The sequence below is a fragment of the Rattus norvegicus genome, chromosome 6, assembly GCF_036323735.1.
Source record: "Rattus norvegicus strain BN/NHsdMcwi chromosome 6, GRCr8, whole genome shotgun sequence".
In the NCBI taxonomy this organism is placed as follows: Eukaryota; Metazoa; Chordata; class Mammalia; order Rodentia; family Muridae; genus Rattus; species Rattus norvegicus.
The window spans coordinates 15,978,643-16,002,485 of NC_086024.1; the positions used below are offsets into that span (position 1 = coordinate 15,978,643).

The 23,843-nt window shown below is 40.3% G+C and overlaps 1 protein-coding gene across 11 annotated transcripts in view; it reads left to right on the forward strand.

Moving 5' to 3' along the window:
- Thada (THADA, armadillo repeat containing) overlaps positions 1 to 23,843 on the forward strand; it is a 303,931-nt gene that overhangs the window by 42,050 nt on the left and 238,038 nt on the right. For 10 of the 11 annotated variants that reach the window (XR_010052081.1, XR_005505507.2, XM_006239705.5 and 7 more), the window contains 2 exons: positions 778 to 935; positions 14,015 to 14,124. Coding sequence is in view for 9 of the 11 variants with exons in the window: in XM_006239705.5 (XP_006239767.1) it covers positions 778 to 935; positions 14,015 to 14,124 (268 nt within the window). In the remaining 2 variants the exon portion in view is untranslated. Of the gene's footprint in view, positions 1 to 777; positions 936 to 14,014; positions 14,125 to 14,223; positions 21,914 to 23,843 lie in introns of those variants that run through there. The other variant, XM_039112159.2, reaches the window with a different exon arrangement.

Sequence of the window (23,843 nt, forward strand, 5' to 3'; positions counted from 1 at the left end):
CTCTTGTAAGGATCTGGGTTCAGTGTCCATCCAGCACCCATGTCAGTGGCTCACAATAGCCAACTCCAGCAGCATTCTCATATGTGTGGTATAAAGTAAGTAAATAAAATCATCAGGAAAGAGAAAAAAGTCCTCTCTCTAATTCTGGAGGCCCATGCTGTAATCCTAACACTCAGGAGGCAAGGCGAGGAGGGTTGTGAATGAGTTTGAGGTCGTCTGGGATACATAAGGAGACAGACCCTGTGTCCAAAATAGCAAAACCAGAAACAACAACAAAAGTTTTCTCCATTGCTCAAGTGGTAAAAGAGCCATTCTCACCAGAGTAAACAAGAAGTACTTTCTTTTATAGTCAACCATGTAACTCTTTATGGGTGACAGAGAGTTGGAGAGTTTGTTTCAGTAACATTCAAATATTAGTCCTAGGGGTTGGGGATTTAGCTCAGTGGTAGAGCATTCGCCTAGCAAGCGCAAGGCCCTGGGTTCAGTCCTCAGCTCCGAGAAAAAAAAAAAAAAGAGAATATTCAAATACTAGTCCTAAGTTTTGAGGCAGTACTGTGTTTCATTTTAATTTTTTTTCAAAGTAATAAGAAGTAAACATGCTTCCTGCTCAATAGCATGTGCTCTACAAATGTTAGTGTTTTGTTTTGTTTTCTCTGAATAAGCAGAACATATGACAGATATGTTTGTTCAAACAGATCAATCAGTCTTGGGGAAATTATGCATTGACATGCTTTAAGAAACCTGACATGTGCAATGGATTTTGTTTTGTTCCTTAAGGTAAAGAAGAAAAAGCGTGTGATGTAACTGCTCAGATGGTCCTCACGTGCTGCTGGAGGAGCATGAAGGAAGTGGCTTTACTTCTTGGCACGCTCTGCCAGCTCCTCCCTCTGCAGCCTGTGCCAGAGTCTGCTGCTGGGTTACTGACAGTGCAGCAGGTAAGGTGGCTCATTAAGCTTCCAGGTGTCGTTTGTGGCCAACGCATACGCTGGCATTTGTAGACCAGCTTTTAAAAAATGGTTTAAACCTTACATATTTTACAGATGCCAACTGAGAGAAAGGTTTGTGAAGATTTTAGGATAGTAGATGTTGCATTTTATTTTTAAAATGTTTTTTAAGAAATATTTTACATCAGTATCTATAGATTTACCTCATTTTTTGACTGCATTATATTTAAATTTTTATTTCCTTTTAACGTACATACTTGAATTTTAGCTGAAATTGTCTATTTTGTAGGACTCCACAGGGCTCTTAAAAATTTCAAAGAAATGAAAAGTAACATTAGCTGATCATGGCTCTTGTGTTTCCTACTACTTCAGTAATAAAGTTGTAGTCACTTTAGTGTTTTTGGCTGACTTTCATTTAAGACCACAACGTTAGCTCACCATCTGGGATTGTTCAAGGGATAGAGCTCAGTGTTTACAAGAAATTAGCTTACCACAAGCATTTCATTTGGAAATATTTTAGATTTATTAGATTTCTGTTTTTAATTGATTCCTTCTTCCTTTCCATATGGTTTCAACAAACCCACTTCCCACAGTTTCCCAGCAAAGACATATAGTATGTACTTATATTTCTAACCTTTTCAAATAAAGGTAATTCCCCCCTAGGGTATTAGAACATTCAAGGACAAAACAAATACTGTAGTATGCTAATGCTGACTATCCCTACAATGACCACATGACCAGCACCATGGAGATCATGCTAATGTTTTTATTCTCACACTCTGGCTCATGTCTTACATCTGGCTAACAGCTGGGCCAGTGATGTTGCAAGGATTTGGAAGAGCACAAGGCAAAGGCAAGCAGCACATTGTGGGCGGCATGTTCCTCAGTCTCTTCCAGATCAAATAGGCCTTGGTGTCCCAGCATTACTCGGAGCCATTACTCCAGCTGGCTAAAGGGCCAGTGCCTGCTTCTTGCTGAAGAATCCAGTTATGATCAGCTATTTCACTGGTGTGAATCCCCCATCTTGTTACGAAATAAACACATGCTAAAGCCTTTGACTCGTCAACTTCTCTTTTCAAGGACAGATTAAAGAAAATGTATTTTGCTCTTTATTATATATGAGAGAAGCTTGAAACTTCTCTGAAGATTATTTTGACTTGACTCCCTTCCCACTACACCCAGAGTTTATATATTGTAATGAAATTATGTGGAATAACCAAGTTAAAATTGAGAACTAATGTAAAAGAACACTTTTTAAAGAAAATAAAAATAGAAAATACACAGACTTATGAACTAAAGAATTCTTCAGTGACTGTTTGCATCAATGAACAGACTCTTGCCCTCCAGCATAAAAGCAGCACTCGCTGTCTGATGAGCGCCCGTCTCCCAGTGTGCTGTTTACATGACAGCCTCTCATGTAGCAGAATGGGGAAACGTGGGGTGTGTGTAATTGCTGTGTGCTAACAGAAACTCTTCTCTGTGGAAAACTTTATTCTTGATTTTGCTGGCTTTTCAACCAATGCCTTAGCGACTTCTGCTTTTCTAAACGTAAAGTTACTTCTTTTCATAAAGTTTTTTTTTAATTTAAATATTTCAGATTTGTTTGTTTTATGGGTGTTTGCTTGCATATAGATATGCATCAGAAGTGTGCCCAGTGCCTGTGGAGGCCAGAAGAGGGCACCAAGTCCCCTGAAACTGGAATTCCAGATGGTTGTGAGCCACCATGTGGATACTGGGACCTGAACCCGTGGGCCCTCTGACAAGAGGAGCAAGTGCTCCTCACTGCTCTTCGTTGTTTTGGAGACAAGGATTTACTATGTAGCCCAGGCTGGCCTTCCGAGTGCTCAAATGACAGCAGGCTCTAAATTCTGCTTGTATAAATAAAAAGTAGTCCCATATACTTAATACTGTTAGGAATTAAAAATGGAAATGACAGAGAACATTAGTTTGCATCAGGGTGACTGGCATACCTAAGGTAACTCCATACTTCCAAGGACATAGTCACCTGGCTAAGCTATATTTGCTGTACCTGCTGACAAAACCCACCAGTTTGAGAGTTCACCGCGCAGGTGAGTGTGAGCCTAGCAGACTTCCCTCTGTAAAGCTAAGACACTGACAGCCTGAGGCTCCTCTTTCCCCTTTCACTCTTAAGTCCTGTAGGCCTGTTACTTTTCTCACCCAGATCACCCTGATTTTCTGGTCTTTGTTAAGGACTGGTCATACAAATAGCACATACACGAGTATGATTTACAGCAGCTGACAGAAGGGAGGATGATAATTTTGGGACTTTGCTGCTATATGGAGAGGAGAGCTGGTGTTTTTAATTCTGATTTTTCAATGCTTGGTTCATTGAAGGAGCATTGCTGGGATACTCCCTAGCTCCCTTAGATAAGAGGAAATGGACTCATTACCTGGTTCGACAAACATCACAAAGCTAAGTTCTGGCCTCCCTCTGACAGGGACCCAGGTCTCTCCTTTCCTCACGGGTTCACATGGCACAATGCCTTCTTGTTCTGAGTGCCTTGTTTAGGTTTTCTTTAAGTTGATTTTCTTCCCTTTCCATTACCCAAGCCAGTTTTCTCAAGGAATGAAAGACCAATGAAAGATAACTTTCTGCTGGCATTTCTAGTACCTGATCCTTCCCGTAGAGCATTTCTAGTGAAGCAGTATGCCTGCCCAGCTTATTCAGGAGGACATTGTTCACCTGGTGGCCTGTCTGGCTTTCCCCCTGCTCTGTAATCACACAGTGAAGTGCTCTTTTGTAGTATCTTGTACTCTGGCATAGATAAACCTGCTTTGAGGGCTGTAAGCTGAGACCCTTCAAGAGTGAGCAGTGCACACAAGCTTATCTTACTGTCTCCTGACTTACGGGTGTGTGTCTAGGTTTCTAGCTTGATGCTTTGTGGATAGACTTTGCTTGGTATTTTGTTGGCCCTCTTTCCAGTGTGATGACTGATACTGATTTTTAAATGCCTACTGGTTTTTAAAACAGCTTCTGTGCTGAATATCAATTTCTTTGTAGACTTTACCTAATATTTCTAAAAACAGGCTCTTGGGTAAGTTTTCATACTTGCTTACCTCACACTCTCTAGTAATTGTTCCCACAATAACCATGTGAATAAACATTCCCAACTAGTAGAAAATGTCTGCTTTAGATTCTATTGATGCTTGGGTGATCAGAGGTCTTAATTGGCTTGATACATTTCCTCTGTTGTGTCATTTAAATTTTTTTGTTATGGATTACAAATGGAATTTACTTACACTCATTAGTATTCATAAGTCACAAAGGAATTGCCTGCTTTATTTTGTTTATATTTAGATTTTAGAAATTATAGACAGGTATATTGAGTAGAGGTTTTGACTTCTAAGGATTGCAGTGAACTTTAGATGAAACCACATTATTTAGTCGCCTACTTATTGACTGCCTTAGTCCATGGGTGTTGCGGGAGCATAAAGAAGGCTCATTTGTGGGTTTCTGATCTCAGAGCTGAGCTATGAAACTGAGCAGTGATTCACTTGGAAAACGCAGGCCTGAAGGGTAACAGTTAAAATGGTATATGTTGAGAATTTGCTACAGGGAGAAAAATAAACCTTTATTAATTTAGAGGAACAATGTTTAGATTTTGAAGAAACTCTCATTGTTAGTAAACAATCGTTATAATGGAAAAGGATGGTTTCAGACACAGTTATTTTATCAGGATTTAAAATTCGGTGGAGCATCCATGTAAACAGAATGGAGTTAGAGTCTTCCGGTTGTAGATAATACCAACATTACAAGAAATGGTTCTGTTTTAAACTCAGAATTTAAATTAAGGGTTACTATTTTATGGTATAATGTAAAACCAAAAGTAGGCATTTATAGACTGCTAATTTATGTGATGGTAAGCTATGGATGCCTGAAGACATAGCAAGTCGCTGTTTTCCCCTGTGGATTTGTGACTTATAAATCTGTAAAACATACCAACTTGCTTTAGAGTTTTATAAAAAATCAGAAATAGGATATGTTAAATTTAAAGGGCAGTGCCATGTTTAATTTTAAGATTAGAATCAGTTTTTCTTTCTACTTCACCCTTGGTTTCCTTCACAATACCTGAGACCTGTGTGTGCTGGCTTGTGCCTGTAGTCCTAGTACCTGGAGGGTGAGGCAGGAGGATCATTCAAGGCCAGCCTCAGCTATGTAGTGAGTTTTGAGCCAGCCTGAACTATAGAATGAGATCCTGGCTCAATTAAAAATAACGATAAAATATTCCGGGAGAATCTATTTTCTATGTTAAAAGTTTGTTAAAAAAATCTGAAAAAGAAAACTTTTGACCTTCAGAAACTCTAGTGAAACAATCGTATTTTCAGACTACTTTTTCATTTTAAAAATTAAATTGAGAAGTTTTGGGCTCAGTCCTTTCTGCCAGGGTTGATCCCTGGGACCCATGTAGTGGAAGGAGAGAATGGACTCCCACAGTCTGTCCTCTGATCGCCATAGGCACCCCACAGATATACATAACAAGCAAATGAATAAATTTGAACCCCCCCACCCCACCCCTGAAACTTCTTTTTAAAAAGTTCTGTTCCTGACTCTTTCTTACCATTGTTACCTGCTTTCTGATGCTCTGTGTCACCTCTGTTCTTGGTAGTCTGGTTCTCCTGAGAGGGTGTCAGCAGGACACTTCTGTCCAGCTGCTTGCTCACTTTACCACCTTTAAGAATTGGATCATCCCTCCTGCCATGCCCAGCTTTCCCTGTTGCCTAGTCTAAAGCCTCTCAGTCATTCATCTGGGTCTGCCGACCCTAACCTGTGGATTAGAAAGCAGCGGATCTGGTCCATAGCAGCTACTCGTAAACATTTACTTGTTTATTGTAGCCTCATGACATACTAATTGTTCTCCTCTCTTGTTCTACCTAAGCATGCATACCTGTGTGAGATGTGAGCATGAACTCTCTTCTGTCTTATGCAGCCATCATTACTACCCAGCATATTAATTCTCTCTACGAAAGCCTACAAAGGTCACATGTCTTCTTTTCACATTCTTCATCTGCTCCAGGAGTAAGCAGAAAAGCACTGGACAGGATGTCAAAAAAACAAAACAACAGTTGACAATAATTTTATATAGTCAGCAAGGGTAAAAATTCACATTTGCTCAGAGATTAAATATGAAGAAAAATTGTCTACAAATCACTCTTGTCCTGAGAGTATTGTTTTGATTCCTGTGGTTAGGATTACGTAGGGTGGAGTGTCTTCTGGAATAGACCACTCACCAGGAAACTCCTGAATGCTTTAGTTCCATTACGTGCTGTTATTGACACTCTTTGAAGGGAGTTAGCATAAAGAAGCAATGGAAAAGTCAAGTCTGCTTAAGGAGAAGACAGTGGGCTTCTGCAAGTCCTCAGATCCTTTGTGAGCAGAGTTTGTTTTTATTGAAATATGTCACAATATCTGTACCCCATTTTAGGGAAAAGACTGGTTTTTGTTTTGTCTGAAATAGTTTTTAAAAATTCATCAAGTGCTGCTTTGTTGGTCTCTGATTCTCTCTGCCAATCACTCCTCATAACAGACACACACGGAGTACACTCTTCATAACAAACACCCTCTCTTTACAACAGACAGCTCATATTGAACTGAATTAGGTTAAAGATAATTGGTCTGTTCTGAACTTGGCCTTTAACTCATTTAAACACAAACACTTATGAGGTAAGTGCCATTACATTGTCTTACAGAGGAAGACAATGAAACTGCTCACTCTGGTATATCTGGGGTTTTTGGGTTTTTTTTTTTTTTTTGGTTTTGTTTGTTTTACTTTTTCCCTTTTTTTCTTTTATTGGGTATGTTTTAATTTACATTTCAAATGTTATCCCCTTTCCTGGTTTCCCCTCCAGAAACCCGCTATCTGATCTCCCTTCCCCCTGCTTCTATAAGACTGCCCCCCTTCCTACTTCTTCCCATTTCCCTGCCCTGACATTCCCCTACACTGGGGCATTGAGCCTTGACAGGACCAAGGGCCTACATCCCATTGATGTCCTACAAGGCCATCATCCTGTGATACATATGCAGATAGATGGACACATAGGTCCATTCCTGTGTACGCTTGGGATGGTGGTTAAGTCCCTCGGAGCTCTGGAGCGTCTAGTTGGTTGATATTGTTGTTGTTCTTATGGGTTTACAAACCACTTCAGCTCCATCAGTCCTTTCTCTAACTCCTCCACTGGGGACCCTGTTCTCAGTTCAATAGTTGACTGCGAGAATTCGCCTCTGTATTTGTCAGATTCGCCGAGCCTCTCAGGAGACAGCTATATCAGGCTCTTGTCAGCATGTACTTCTTGGCATCTACAATATTTCCTGGATTTAGTAGCTTTATATGAGATGGATCCCCAGGTGGGGCACTCTCTGGATGGCCTTTCCTTAAGTCTCTGCTCCACACTTTGTCTCAATATTGCCTCCTGTGAGTATTTTTGTTCCTCCTTCTAAGAAGGACTGAAGCATCCATGCTTTGGTCATCCATCTTCTTGAGCTTCCTGTGGTCTGTGGATTGTATCTTGGGTAATTCAAGCTTTTGGGCTAATATCCACTTATCAGTGAATACGTACCATGTGTGTTCTTTTGTGATTGAGTTACCTCACTCAGGACGATATTTTCTAATTCTGTCCATTTGCCTAAGAATTAATTTTAGGAAGTCATTGTTTTTTAATAGCTGAGTAGTACTCCATTATGTAAATGTACCACATTTTCTCTATCCATTCCTCTGTTGAAGGGCATCTGGGTTCTTTCCAGCTTCTGGCTATTATAAATAAGGCTGCTATGAACATAGTGGAGCATGTGCCTTTGTTATATGTTGGAGCATCATTTGGGTATATGCCCAGGAGTGGTATAGCTGGATCTTCAGGTAGTTCAATGTCCAATTTTCTGAGGAACCTCCAGACTGATTTCCAGAATGGTTGTACCAGTCTGCAATCCTACCAACAATGGAGGAGGAGGAGTGTTCCTCTTTCTCCACATCCTCGCCAGCATTTGCTGTCACCAGAGTTTTTGATCTTAGCCATTCTGACTGGTGTGAAGTGAAATCTCAGGGTTGTTTTGATTTGCATGACTAAAGATGTTGAACATTTCTTAAGGTGCTTCTCAGCGATTTGGCATTCCTTGGCTGTGAATTCTTTGTTTAGCTCTGAACCCCATTTTTTAATAGGGTTATTTGTCTCCCTGAGGTCTAACTTCGTGAGTTCTTTGTATATTTTGTATATAAGCCCTCTATCAGTTGTAGGATTGGTAAAGATCTTTTCCCCAATCTGTTGGTTGCCGTTTTGTCCTAACCACAGTGTCCTTTGCCTTACAGAAGCTTTGCAGTTTTATGAGATCCCACTTGTCAATTCTTGATCTTAGAGCATGAGCCATTGGTGTTTTGTTCAGGAAATTTTCTCCAGTGTCCATGTGTTCGAGATTCTTCTCCACTTTTTCTTCTATTAGTTTGAGTGTATCTGGTTTGATGTGGTGGTCTTTGATCCACTTGGACTTAAGCTTTGTACAGAGTGATAAGAATGGATAGATCTGCATTCTTTTACATGCTGGCTCCCAGTTGAACCAGCACCATTTGCTGAAAATGTTTTTTTTTTCCATTGGATGGTTTTGGCTCCTTTGTCAAAAATCAAGTGACCATAGGTGTGTGGGTTCATTTCTGGGTCTTCAATTCTATTCGACTGATCTATCTGCCTGTCTGTGTACCAATACCATACAGTTTTTATCACTATTGCTCTGTAATACTGCTTGAGTTCAGGGATAGTGATTCCCCCACAAGTCCTTTTATTGTGGAGGATAGTTTTAGCTATCCTGGGTTTTTTGTTATTCCAGATGAATTTGCAAATTATTCTGTCTAACTCTATGAAGACTTGGGATGGAATTTTGATGGGGATTGCATTGAATCTGTAGATCACGTTTGGTAAAATGGCCATTTTTACTATATTAATCCTGCCAATCCATGAGCATGGGAAATCTTTCCATCTTCTGAGTCTTCTTCAATTTCTTTCTTCAGAGGCTTGAAGTTCTTATCATACAGATCTTTCATTTGCTTGGTTAAAGTCACACCAAGGTATTTTATATTATTTGGGACTATTATGAAGGGTGTCATTTCCATAATTTCTTTCTCGGCTTGTTTCTCTTTTGTGTAGAGGAAGGCTACGGTTTATTTGAGTTAATTTTATACCCAGCTACTTTACTGAAGGTATTTATCAGGTTTAGTAGTTCTCTGGTGGAACTTTTGGGATCACTTAATTATTCAATCATATCATCTGCAAATAGTAATATTTTGACTTCTTCTTTTCCGATCTGTATCCCCTTGACCTCCTTTTGTTGTCTGATTGCTCTGGCTAGAACTTCAAGAACTATATTGAATAAGTAGGGAGAGAGTGGGCAGCCTTGTCTAGTCCCTGATTTTAGTGGGATTGCTTCAAGTTTCTCTCCGTTTAGTTTAATATTAGCTACTGGTTTGCTGTATATGGCTTTTACTATGTTTAGGTATGGGCCTTGAATTCCTGTTCTTTCCAGGACTTTTATCATGAAGGGGTGTTGAATTTTGTCAAATGCTTTCTCAGCATCTAATGAAATGATCATATGTTTTTTAATCTTTCAGTTTGTTTATATAGTGGATTACGTTGATGGTTTTCCATATATTAAACCATACCTGCATCCCTGGAATTAAGCCTACTTGATCCTGATGGATGATTGTTTTGATGTGCTCTTGGATTCGGTTTGCCAGAATTTTATTGAGTATCTTTGCGTCGATATTCATAAGGGAAATTGGTCTAAAGTTTTCTTTCTTTGTTGGGTCTTTGTGTGGTTTAGGTATAAGAGTAATTGTGTTTTCATAGAAGGAATTCAGTAGCGCTCCATCTGTTTCAATTTCATGGAATAGTTTGGATAGTATTGGTATGAGATCTTCTATGAAGGTCTGATAGAATTCTGCACTGAACCCATCTGGACCTGGGCTCTTTTTGGTTGGGAGACTTTTAATGGCTGCTTCTATTTCTGTAGGAGTTATGGGGTTGTTTAAATGGTTTATTTGTTTCTGATTTAACTTCAGTACATGGTGTCTGTCTAGGAAATTGTCCATTTCCTCCAGATTTTCAAGTTTTGTTGAATATAGGCTTTTGTAGTAGGATCTGATGATTTTTTTGAATTTCCTCTGGCTCTGTTGTTATGTCTCCCTTTTCATTTCTGGTTTTGTTAATTTGGACACACTCTCTGTGTCCTCTCATTAGTCTGGCTAAGGGTTTATCTATCTTGTTGATTTTTCTCAAAGAACCAGCTTTTGGTTCTGTTGATTCTTTGTATAGTCCTTTTTGTTTCTACTTGGTTGATTTCAGCTGTGAGTTTGATTATTTCCTGCCTTTTGCTCCTCCTGGGTGTGTTTGCTTCTTTTTGTTCTAGAGCTTTTAGGTGTGCTGTCAAGCTGCTGATATATGTTCTCTCCTGTTTCTTTCTGCAGGCACTCAGAGCTATGAGTTTTCCTCTTAGCACAGCTTTCATTTTGTCCCATAAGTTTGGGTATGTTGTACCTTCATTTTCATTAATTCTAAGAAGTCTTTAATTTCTTTTTTTATTTCTTCCTTGACCAGGTTATCATTGAGTAGAGCGTTATTCAACTTCCATGACCAGGTTATCGTTGAGTAGAGCATTGTTCAACTTCCATGTATATGTGGGCGTTCTTTCCTTATTGTTATTGAAGACCAGCTTTAGCCCGTGATGGTCTGATAGGACACATGGAATTATTTCTATCTTTCTGTATCTGTTGAGTCCTGTTTTTTGACTGATTATATGGTCAGTTATGCAGAAGGTACCATGAAGTGCTGAGAAGAAGGTATATTCTTTTGTTTTAGGATGAAATATAAATATCTGTTAAGTCCATTTTGTTCATAACTTCTTTTTTTTTTTTTTTTTTTGGTTCTTTTTTTCGGAGCTGGGGACCGAACCCAGGGCCTTGCGCTTCCTAGGTAAGCGCTCTACCACTGAGCTAAATCCCCAGCCTGTTCATAACTTCTGTTAGTTTCTCTATGTCTCTGTTTCGTTTCTGTTTTCATATTCTGTCCATTGTTGAGAGTGGGGTGTTTATGTCTACCACTATTATTGTGTGAGGTGTAATCTGTTCTTTCAGATTTACTAAAGTTTCTTTTAGCAATGTAGGCGCCCTTCTATTTGGAGTATAGATACGCTGAATTGAGAGTTCATCTTGGTGAATTTTTCCTTTGATGTATATGAAGTGTCCTTCCTTATCTTTTTTTGATAACTTTTGCTTGAAAGTCTATTTATTTTATTTGATATTAGAATGGCTACTCCAGCTTGTTTCTTGGGACCATTTGGAAAATTGTTTTCCAGCCTTTTACTCTGAGGCAGTGTCTGTGTCACTGAGGTGCATTCCTTGTATGCAGCAAAATGCTGGGTCCTCTTTAGGTATCCAGTCTGTTAGTCTGTGTCCTTTTATTGGGGAATTGAGTCCATTGATGTTAAGAGGTATTACGGAATAGTGATTGTTGTTTCCTGTTACTTTTATTGTTAGAGTTGGAATTATGGTTGTGTGGCTCTCTTCTTTTGGGTTAATTGCAAGGAGATTACTTTCTTCCTTTTTCTAGGGTGTAGTTTCCCTCCTTTCGTTGGAGTTTTCTATCCATTATTTTTTGTAGGGATGGATTTGTGGAAAGATATTGTGTAAATTTGGTTTTGCCATGAACTATCCTGGTTTTTCCATCTATGGTAATGGAGAGTTTTGCAGGATACAGTAACCTGGGCTGGCATTTTTATTCTCTTAGGGTCTGTATGACATCAGTCTAGGATCTTCCGGCTTTCATAGTCTCTGGTGAGAAGTCTGGTACAATTCTGATAGGTCTGCCTTTATATGTCACTTGACCTTTTTCCCTTACTGCTTTTAATATTCTTTATTTTGTGCATTTGGTGTTTTGATTATTATGTGATGGGAGGAATTTCTTTTCTGGTCCAATCTATCTGTAGGCTTCTTGAATTTTCATGGGCATCTCTTTCTTTAGGTTAGGGAAATTTTCTCCTATAATTTTGTTGAAGATATTTACTGGCCCTTTAAGTTGGGAGTCTTCACTCTCTTCTATACCTATTATCCTTAGGTGTGATCTTCTCATTGTGTCCTGGATTTCCTGTGTGTTTTGGGCACAGATCTTTTTGCGTTTTCTATTTTCTTTAACTGTTGTGTCAATGTTTTCTATGGTATCTTCTGCTCCTGAGATTCTCTCTTCTATCTCTTGTATTCTGTCGGTGATGCTTGTATCTACAGCTCCTTGTCTCTTCCTTTGGTTTTCTATCTCCAGGGTTGTCTCCATTCGTGATTTCTTTATTGTTTCTATTTCCATTTTTAGTTCTTGGATGGTTTTGTTCAATTCTTTCACCTGAATTCTTTAATGATTTTTTATGTTTCCTCTTTAAGCGTTCCTACCTGTTTACCTGTGTTGTCCTATATTCCTTTAAGGGAGTTACTTGTGTCCTTCTTAAAGTCCTCATGAGATGTGATTTTAAATCAGAATCTTGCTTTTCCAGTGTGTTGGGGTGTCCAGGACCTACTGTGGCAGCACAGCTGGGCTCTGACGATGCCAAGTGGCCTTGGTTTCTGTTGCTTAGGGTCTTGCTCTTGCCTCTCGACATCTAGTTCTCTCTGGTGTTAGCTGGTCTTGCTGTCTCTGGCAGTGGCTTGACACTCCTGTAAGCCTGTTTGTCAGAACTTCTGGGAGACCAGCTCCCTCCCAGTGTGATTTGCTTACTGAGAGCTATGGCACAGGGTCAGCTCTGGGCACAGACAGAAACTGGAAGGATCCTGTCCCAGACTGCTCCTTGGTTCCTGTGTCCTGAGGGTGCCAGGTGGTTCCCTTTGAGCAGACGTTGTCATCCTACCTGTGCTCTCAGATGTGTCTTTCCTGGGAAACCAGTTCTCTCCGGGCAGGATCTGGGTACAGAGAACTGTGGCATAGAGTCAGCCTAGAGTGCAGACCTGTGGTATGACTTAATGTATTCAGAACACTAACCCAATCACCACTGAGGTGAACAAGTTTCTGGGTAAGCAACCCAGTTGGGCTCAGAATTTCTTCTTGTTCAGAACAGCAGGCACAGGTAATTCTCAGTTGTTTTCTTTCAAATTAATTAGTGTGCTTTGTGTTTCATCTTACCTAGCGAAGGACAGTATGTTGAGAATTGATAGCGTGACATTTTGGCAGAGTCCATGGTTTGACTTAAAAGTGCCTCATTGACTTTGACGATGCCTTTTACTAAGCCTCACTTGTAGCCTCTAGGATGCGGCGTCTCAGTTTGATGGGGAGCTCTTTGCACAGATAGTGTTAGCAGGTGCTCAGCAGTGTGACTGCGCTTCCCATCACTGAACCATAAGCTGTAAAATGGGCGAAATGGTAAATTTCTTATGTATATTTTACCACAATAATTACAAAATATTTGAAGAATAAACATAATGATCTCAGAGTGATGTATGTGAGTTTGCTACTTTTTGTGATTTTATGATGCTGTTGAGTGACATGAGCTAAAAGACTGTATTATGACATTTGCAAGTCTGGCATAGGAAGGCAGTTCAGTGTAGCAATTAAAGATGGGTCACTGCATGCTTTCCTGTCCTGTTTACTTGGTGTGTGACCTTAGATTAAGTTACGTAGCTTCTGTGCCTAAGTTTTCCCATTGTGGACTACATGTAACAATAGTATTTATTAATAACATTATTATATATTATGTATAATATGTTAAATAAAGATATAAATACATTGTAGTGATGGTATAATATTAAATGAGATACTTTTTTAAAAAAGGCTTAAGGCAAGTGTGGTAGCACAAATTTATAATCCCCACCTCGGGTGTGAGAAACAAGAGTTTAGGGTTATTCTTTGTTTTTGCATAGTTTAAGGCCAGCTAGCCCTACCTGAGTCGACTGTGTCACGAATTTAAAACATGATTTGTTACATAGTAAGTCAATGTTAAATGGATACCAGAGCATTCGTTCTCAATTATATTGCTAATATATATTAATGAGTCTATAAATTATGCATAAATTTAATGTTTTTCATTTTTTTTAAAGGTTAAAGAAATAGGAGAATACTTTAAACAGCACCTTTTGCAGTCCAGACACAGAGGAGCATTTGAACTGGCTTATACAGGTTTTGTGAAACTCACTGAAATATTAAACAGGTAAAATAATCCTTTTGGGTAGTGTGTTTGTTTTTTGTTTGTTTTTAAGGGCAGACTACAGAGCATGTGTATGGAGTAGGTGTTGCTTGTATCTTTCAGTGTTGCAGAGGATGAACATAAGGGATGACTTTCTTAGGTTCCATGTGTGACAGACTGCAGATGGCTGACTCAAGTGTCCACCCACTCTGCTCTTGCACTGAAGGCTGTTTGGAAGTACTTTTTGCCAAAAGTATCTCTGAGGTCACTGATTCTTTTCATCAAATGAGATGGATGTCTTATCTGTTTGAAAATGACTTGGCATTTGGAATCAAATCAACCTGGTCTTCTTTCGGTTTATGTGTGTTTCATGGAATAACATAAAGATTTTTTTATGCTTTTATTTTATAGAAAAATCTTAAAATAACAATAAATAGACATAATTCATCTTACCTGGGAAAAAGTATTTAGCTAAATCTCATGTATTTAACCAAATGTGTATTTTTAACTTTATGGGTGCTGAAAGTTTCATTCATTCATATAGTGGATTTCCTCTAAATGGCTTGTAAGGAAACCTTAAGTTTCTTATTGACTAAGTATTTGTGCCAACCTTCTCTAAAAGAAAAGGTAGTATTTTCCAGGAAAACCTTTCCGTTGCCTAGAAATGTTGAAATGAAGTGGCCAGTCTTGTAGCTTCAGCAAACCTTTTAATTGGTACTGCTAAGAGATTTACATCTTGATTATTTGTGATGCATCCCCCAGCCCCACTCCTGGTAAAATATTTTTTAAATGTCTTATCAGTTTTATAGACTTTCTTTAGACGGTACTTTAAAAGCATTCTTTTTTTTTTTTTTTTTTTTTTTTGGTTCTTTTTTTCGGAGCTGGGGACCGAACCCAGGGCCTTGCGCTTCCTAGGTAAGCGCTCTACCACTGAGCTAAATCCCCAGCCCCAAAAGCATTCTTAAGAGATAAACTGTTTGCCAAAAAAAGTGTTCCTATTATTAAACTGGTGACATTTAAATATTTTAGTTTTTAATTTTGCATGTTCTATCTGTGTCTGTCTGTCTGTCTGTAAGTGGGTATGTGGACAGGAGTGCAGGTGCCTGTGGAGGCTGGAAAAGCCATTGAATCCCCTTAATCTGGAATTACAGGTGATTGTGAACCATCTGATAGAGGAACTAGAAACTAAATTCTGGTCCCTGCAAATAGTAAAGGTTCTTAGATGCTAAGCCATCTTTCTAGCTCCATGAACTGCTGACCTTGAAAGTAGTTTTGTCTTTTCTAGGCTGGAGAGATGGCTTCTCAGTTAAGAGTACTAGCTCCTCTTCCAGAGGTCCTGAGTTCAGTTCCCAGCAACCACATGGTGGCTCACAACCATCTGTGGTACCCTCTTTTAGCATGCAGACATACATGCAGACAGAGCATTTATGTACATAAAAAATCTTTTCAAAAATACTTTATCTTTTCAATTCTTTGTTTCTATTGTAGACATGTTGTGAATATTCTTTTCTCACAGTGCAGTATACTTCATTCCTTCAGATCAGTTAGTGAATGTTAGTTATATGCTTTTGCATCATGCATGGGTTGAAGAATATAATACCTCATCATGAGAAACACTTTCTGTTATTAAAGAGCCTTCGAGGTATCAGGGCAGTCTGGCTATAACACTTGTCACCATCTGATGGATAGGGTTGGTTTAGCTATTCTTTCTGACTGGATAGTGTGTATATCCTCTGTAATGGCTTTGTGATGGTTTGCATAGGAATAGTGCCTAGTAGACTCATGTGTTTGAATGCTTGGCTTATAGGGAGTTGCACTCTTAGGAGGTATGGCCTTGTTGGAAGAAGTGTGTCACTATGGGGACAGCCTTTGAGGTCTCTATGCTCAAGCTATACCTAGTGTGGCTCACAGTCTCCTTCTGCTGCCTAAGGATGTAGAACTCTTCGTTCCTTCTCCAGCACCATGTCTGTCCTACATACTGTCATGTTTCCTGCCATGATGATAATGGACTAAACCTCTAAAACTGTAAGCCAGCCCCAACTGAATATTTTCTTTATAAGAATTGTTGTGGTGATGATGTTTCTTCACAGCAATAAGACCCAAACTAAGGTTCCATGTATGTCTTCTCTCCAGCTCATCCTCACTGGAAAAAGGATTACCTTCCCCAAAGAGAACCTTCCCAGAAGTGGAGGGCTGTTCTTTCCTCATGAGTATAAGGATAGCGTCCTTTGTGACCTCCAAACAAGAGAGTACGGTTTAGTTTGCAAATAAGCAAGGGTAACATTCAGAGTATTACCAGGAAGTGTGTGATAGGCCTCCACTGTCCCAAGAGTCATGGGCATGAGACTCAGTATTCAGTGAGGAACTAGCCGAGAAAGTAAGGTCTGTGTGTGAACACCATGAAACTGCCAGGTAGTGTATGAAACTGACAGATAGGACAAGGATGCTGAGAGAGTAAACAAGGGTGTCCTGTTAGCTCTCTGTGGAGGAGCTGAACTTGCAAGCACGCATGAGCAAGTTTTAAGGACGGGAAAAGAAAGGGTGACCATTAGGAAGTGTAGACACTAGACTAAGGTGACTTACTAGGCAGATGGACTTCCACAGCTGCTGTTGCTGAACTAGATGGATTTAGACCAGATTATTCTGTTCTGTGCAAACAGGAATGGTAGAATCATTGTGGTGTTTTTTGTTTGTTTTGTTTTGTTTTAATCTGAAAAAACAGCAATCTGTCATTCATGCTGTGTACATCCATTCCACTGGCTGCTGGACTATACAGAGTTAACCCCTTCATTCCTGAGCTCTTCATTGCTGAAGAGAGAGATCCATTCAAGATCTCACTGACTTCTGTTGTATAGAGCAAATAAGTTATCTTTGAACATTCTTTCGTAATATATAGTTTCCTACAAATGTAAGATACTGTGAGATCAATGTATACTGTGAGATTGATTTAAGGACTGTGTGAGATGTTATGATCTCTGGTTGGAACATTCAGCTCAATAGGTTTTAATGACTCTTAGGGAGATCTTAGACTTAATTTTAGCAGTTTAAGTCTCAGGTAGTGGGAGCTTCCTCTGTGTTGATGGCTCAGAGATAGAAACAATGATGGGCTATTTCACTCAACCTTTGGCCTCATGTGGACAACTTCACAAGCCAACTCCACACATGACTTGTTGAATGATAAAGGAAAACTGTAGGCTTTTTTTTTTTTTTATATTTTTTGATTTTAGGAGATAGGAATTAGGGCAAGGACAAACTAGGTAGTTTTCCTCCAGACGTATACTGAGTTTAACTGGTACCGTTTAGCTGGCAGATAAAGTGGTAAGAGGGCTTCTTTTAATTGTGCGCACATTTCTGGCCCCTTGGGTAGTGGGATAGCTAGAGGCCCATTGGGTATATGAACTGGGGACATGACCACTCCATGTCAGATTGAGACATCTGAAAGAGTCTAGAACAGAGAGATAAAGTAGATTTGATATGGCCTGCAGACTGGACAGAGACAACTCTATTCAAGGGAGGTAGGGAAATAGTAGGAGACTTGTCAGAGAGAAGTATTCCACATCACAAAGGAGAGGCATCTCTTTCCATGCAGTGGGTGCCCAGTAGGGAGAGAGAAGCTGCCTAGCACATCTTTGAAGTAGTAGTAGGCTCCTGGAGCCAACAGAGACAGAACAGCCAGCTCTAAGGTGACACGTACCTGAGTACCAGAAGAGAGCAGGTAGAGGGAAGAAGTGACTGAAGAGACAGACTCAGACATTTGAAGTGGAATATGATGGTTGGCAGAAACAAATGACCCATACCTTTGGAGACTCAAGTCAGCAACTTGGTCTGGTTAGGGAGGTCGAACCCTGTGGAAGGGGGTCCATCTGTGCCCCACTGCAGTGTTCTGTATCAGATATATAAACTGCCAACATGACCATTCTTTGATATGGTTAAGGGAATGCTTTTTATTGTGAATGAGAGAAAGAGAAAATATCCAGAGGAACTAGGAAGGGTCCAGAGCAGAGAGAGAAAGAAAGAAGTACACTGAACACGGCCAGCAGACTGAGCAGGGTCACGGCTGTCTGTGAGAGAGAGAGGAGACTAGCAGGGGACAGGGAATTGAGAGAGTATTATGAGGTTAGCTGGGGCTGTGAGTAGTGAGAGCAAGAGCTGAGGACAGCGTGGAGAGCTGGGAGTGGCAGCAAGCTTAGGGTAGAAGAGGAACTGAGCAGGGCTAGGACTCGAGGATGGACTTTGAAATGTGTAGCAAATACTTGTGAGTAGGGGCTGGTGGGAACCTGGAGGCTAGCATGGACTTGATGTGCTTAGAAGATAATTGGAGAGCCATGTGTCCCTCTTGCCAGGGGTAAGGGAAGTGACTGCTTTTGGCCATGAGAACCAGCTTTATAAGTTCTGAGGAATGCTGGCTTTTATCTAACAGAAGCCTTCCTATAATCCGGGTTAAACTCATTTCTGGGCATTGGACTGCCTTTTGGAGTTTGGGGAATTGGAGTTTCCTTTCTGCTGACAGTTGGTGCTACAAGTAACCTCTTTTTCAGCATGGCGTGTTTGAGGTAGCGGAGCTACTTCTGCATAGCAGCAAATCCAGGCAGAAGCCCAACAGCCTGGCAAGTCTCACAGCATTGCTCCAGTCACATTCTCTGGGTTATAAAGAGTCTTTAGGTCAGACTGGATATAGTTCCCTTTGATGACACAGTGGCCGGATCACTGTGTGGAAATGTATGTGGATGGAGACTATTGAAAAGTGAATCCGTGACAGTGAGCGCAGGTGTGAGTTCCTCTGCTGGAGGTGACCAGAACAATGGATTGATGCTACCTAAGCCAGGGACACTTTGGTTTTGTTTGCTTGATACAGCATTGTAAGTTTGGGCTGGAGAATGGCTCAGGGGTTAAGATCACTGGATGCTCTTCCAGAGGTCCTGAGTTCAATTCCCAGCACCCACAGGGTGGCTCACAACCATCTGTAATGGGATCTGATGCCCTCTTCTGGCCTGCAGGCATACATGCAGGCAGAACACTGTATACATAATAAATAAATTAATTTAAAAAAAGGAATAGTAAGTTTATCTTTCCTGTAGTGAGTGTGACAAAATGATGGACTATCCTGGTAGTGGTACTCAGCGTAGCAGTTGGAGTAGGTGTGTGACTAAGGTAAGGCAGCGGAAACACACAGATGTGGGAAATTGCATAGTCATCACTGTTGGTGGGATTGAAGAGCAAGAAATGGAAGAAAGGATGGAGAAGCAAGGACAGAGGCGTCGTGTGAGCCAGAGAATGAACTGAAATGCCATTTCTCGGTGTCAGTTTCAGAACTACTGTGCAGTGGCAGAAGCCGTCCTCGGGAGAAAATGATGGTTGTTTAGAGATGCCCTCGTGGCCGTCACTGGTGGCTTCGAACCCATCCGTTAGGCTTCTCATCTGATGCCTTTGAGCCCAGTGGTTTTGATCCCTTTAGGATCATTTCAAATGTGACTGTTTTATAGGGGACATCTCTGTCATGCGGAGCACTGTCTTTTGCAGGGGAAGGGGTGTTGGCTGGCTTTTAATTTTAAAAGAAAACCTGCTTCCCTTGGGCTTTTTTAGTGGGGAGGGATTAATAAGTGCTTAATGATGCAAACTTGCTTAGGTGTGTAGCATTTAAGAAAGCATTTGCAAGGAAGAAATCTGAGCATTGGTGAGAACCCATAGAAATCAAGGCCAGCTGCTGGCCACCCTCCGCACTACAGCTGTGTTAAGGAAGAAGGCACTTCAAAAGATTAATTGGCAAATAGCTGAAGAGTTAAACACGAACTAGATCATTTAAATTGACTTCTAATAGGATTATTCAAAATGTCTTCAAATGTAAACTGACTTTACTATTAAACTATTATCCAGGATAAACAGGACTGGGAGAGATATTATTCTTTTTTCTGGGAAATTTTTTTGAAAACACTATATGTATAACACAAACAAATGTGGAGTTAATTTTCTGTAATCTGATTTTCTCACAGAGTTAGTTCGTTTTGGGACTTGATGAAATAGTCAGAGTTTCTTTAAAAACACCATAACTGCCAAGTATGATTATGTGCACCTGTAATTTCAGTATTCTGGAGGCCAACACAACTGAAACAACAACAAAACAAACTATGTTTTGCTATGATTATAAAGCTATGATTATTTTTCTGTACATATTTAGCGACCCCAATGTTTGAATGGAGTGGCTAAGTGTATTTACATTAGGAGATAAATTCAAATTTCTGGTGAAATTCATACATGGATCTCTCCTTTGTATTCGAAGATGTTTGTTTTGATTTAAAGATTCCCAAACTAGAGTGGGGACTTTGATTTGTCCAAGTTTGGGGGAATTGTTGGCTGGAATTTTAGGTGTAGGAGAGACTTTTCTGAGTACTTAATGATACTTTGCTCTTCATATGAGCATTGATCTGTGTACTGAGGTCATTGTACAAATAACCTCTATAGGAATTATAGCATATTCACATTGTCAACCTCTGAATGAACTGCTGAGAGCTAGCAGATTTAGTCATAAAGTACTAGTGATGATTTGTGATGTCAATAATTATGCCAGAAATAATTTAAATATATAAATCTTCTACCACTTAATTATAACTCCTATGATGCAAATTAAAGTGAAAGCTTTTTTGAGCAATTGGAATATAATAATAAAAACTAAGTTCTACCTTTCTGCAAAACAAAAGAATGCATCTTCACACAATTGTACAAAAATAAATGTTAAGTGTACCCGCGGATCCCGGCCCGCAGCAGCTCTCTGCTCCCAGACCCCGTGAGAGAGAGACCCAACCGCCTGGTCAGGTAGGCACTCCTGAGGCTGCAGAGCGGAAGAGACCACCAACACTGCTCACCCCTGCCCACATCCCTGGCCCAAGAGGAAACTGTATAAGGCCTCTGGGCTCCCGTGGGGGAGGGCCCAGGAGCAGCAGGACCCCTGCCTGAGACACCGCCGGAACCTGAAGGAAACAGACCGGATGAACAGTTCTCTGCACCCAAATCCCGTGGGAGGGAGAGCTAAACCTTCAGAGAGGCAGACAAGCCTGGGAAACCAGAAGAGACTGCTCTCCGCACACACATCTCGGAAGCCAGAGGAAAAAGCCAAAGACCATCTGGAACCCTGGTGCACTGAAGCTCCCGGAAGGGGCGGCACAGGTCTTCCTGGTTGCTGCCGCTGCAGAGAGCCCATGGGCAGCACCCCACGAGCGAACTTGAGCCTCGGGACCACAGGTAAGACCAAATTTTCTGCTGCAAGAAAGCTGCCTGGTGAACTCAAGACACAGGCCCACAGGAACAGCTGAAGACCTGTAGAGAGGAAAAACTACACGCCCGAAAGCAGAACACTCTGTCCCCATAACTGACTGAAAGAGAGGAAAACAGGTCTACAGCACTCCTGACACACAGGCTTATAGGACAGTCTAGCCACTGTCAGAAATAGCAGAACAAAGTAACACTAGAGATAATCTGATGGCGAGAGGCAAGCGCAGGAACCCAAGCAACAGAAACCAAGACTACATGGCACCATCGGAGCCCAATTCTCCCATCAAAACAAACATGGAACATCCAAACACACCAGAAAAGCAAGATCTAGTTTCAAAATCAAATTTGATCATGATGCTGGAGGATTTCAAGAAAGACGTGAAGAACTCCCTTAGGGAAACACAGGAAAATATTAATAAACAAGTAGAAGCCTACAGAGAGGAATCGCAAAAATCCCTGAAAGAATCGCAAAAATCCCTGAAAGAATCGCAAAAATCCCTGAAAGAATTCCAGGAAAACACAATCAAACAGTTGAAGGAATTAAAAATGGAAATAGAAGCAATCAAGAAAGAACACATGGAAACAACCCTGGATATAGAAAACCAAAAGAAGAGACAAGGAGCTGTAGATACAAGCTTCACCAACAGAATACAAGAGATGGAAGAGAGAATCTCAGGAGCAGAAGATTCCATAGAAATCATTGACTCAACTGTCAAAGATAATGTAAAGCGGAAAAAGCTACTGGTCCAAAACATACAGGAAATCCAGGACTCAATGAGAAGATCAAACCTAAGGATAATAGGTATAGAAGAGAGCGAAGACTCCCAGCTCAAAGGATCAGTAAATATCTTCAACAAAATCATAGAAGAAAACTTCCCTAACCTAAAAAAAAGATACCCATAGGCATACAAGAAGCCTACAGAACTCCAAATAGATTGGACCAGAAAAGAAACACCTCCCGTCATATAATTGTCAAAACACTAAACGCACAAAATAAAGAAAGAATATTAAAAGCAGTAAGGGAAAAAGGTCAAGTAACATATAAAGGCAGACCTATCAGAATCACACCAGACTTCTCGCCAGAAACTATGAAGGCCAGAAGATCCTGGACTGATGTCATACAGACCCTAAGAGAACACAAATGCCAGCCCAGGTTACTGTATCCAGCAAAACTCTCAATTAACATTGATGGAGAAACCAAGATATTCCATGACAAAACCAAATTTACACAATATCTTTCTACAAATCCAGCACTACAAAGGATAATAAATGGTAAAGCCCAACATAAGGAGGCAAGCTATACCCTAGAAGAAGCAAGAAACTAATCGTCTTGGCAACAAAACAAAGAGAAAAAAAGCACACAAACATAACCTCACATCCAAATATGAATATAACGGGAAGCAATAATCACTATTCCTTAATATCTCTCAACATCAATGGCCTCAACTCCCCAATAAAAAGACATAGATTAACAAACTGGATACGCAACGAGGACCCTGCATTCTGCTGCCTACAGGAAACACACCTCAGACACAAAGACAGACACTACCTCAGAGTAAAAGGCTGGAAAACAACTTTCCAAGCAAATGGTCAGAAGAAGCAAGCTGGAGTAGCCATTCTAATATCAAATAAAATCAATTTCCAACTAAAAGTCATCAGAAAAGATAAGGAAGGACACTTCATATTCATCAAAGGAAAAATCCACCAAGATGAACTCTCAATCCTAAATATCTATGCCCCAAATACAAGGGCACCTACATACGTAAAAGAAACCTTACTAAAGCTCAAAACACACATTGCACCTCACACAATAATAGTGGGAGATTTCAACACCCCACTCTCATCAATGGACAGATCATGGAAACAGAAATTAAACAGTGATGTCGACAGACTAAGAGAAGTCATGAGCCAAATGGACTTAACGGATATTTATAGAACATTCTATCCTAAAGCAAAAGGATATAACTTCTTCTCAGCTCCTCATGGTACTTTCTCCAAAACTGACCATATAATTGGTCAAAAAACGGGCCTCAACAGGTACAGAAAGATAGAAATAATCCCATGCGTGCTATCGGACCACCACAGCCTAAAACTGGTCTTCAATAACAATAAGGGAAGAATGCCCACATATACGTGGAAATTGAACAATGCTCTACTCAATGATAACCTGGTCAAGGAAGAAATAAAGAAAGAAATTAAAAACTTTTTAGAATTTAATGAAAATGAAGTTACAACATACCCAAACTTATGGGACACAATGAAAGCTGTGCTAAGAGGAAAACTCATAGCGCTGAGTGCCTGCAGAAAGAAACAGGAAAGAGCATATGTCAGCAGCTTGACAGCACACCTAAAAGCTCTAGAACAAAAAGAAGCAAATAAACCCAGGAGGAGTAGAAGGCAGGAAATAATCAAACTCAGAGCTGAAATCAACCAAGTAGAAACAAAAAGGACCATAGAAAGAATCAACAGAACCAAAA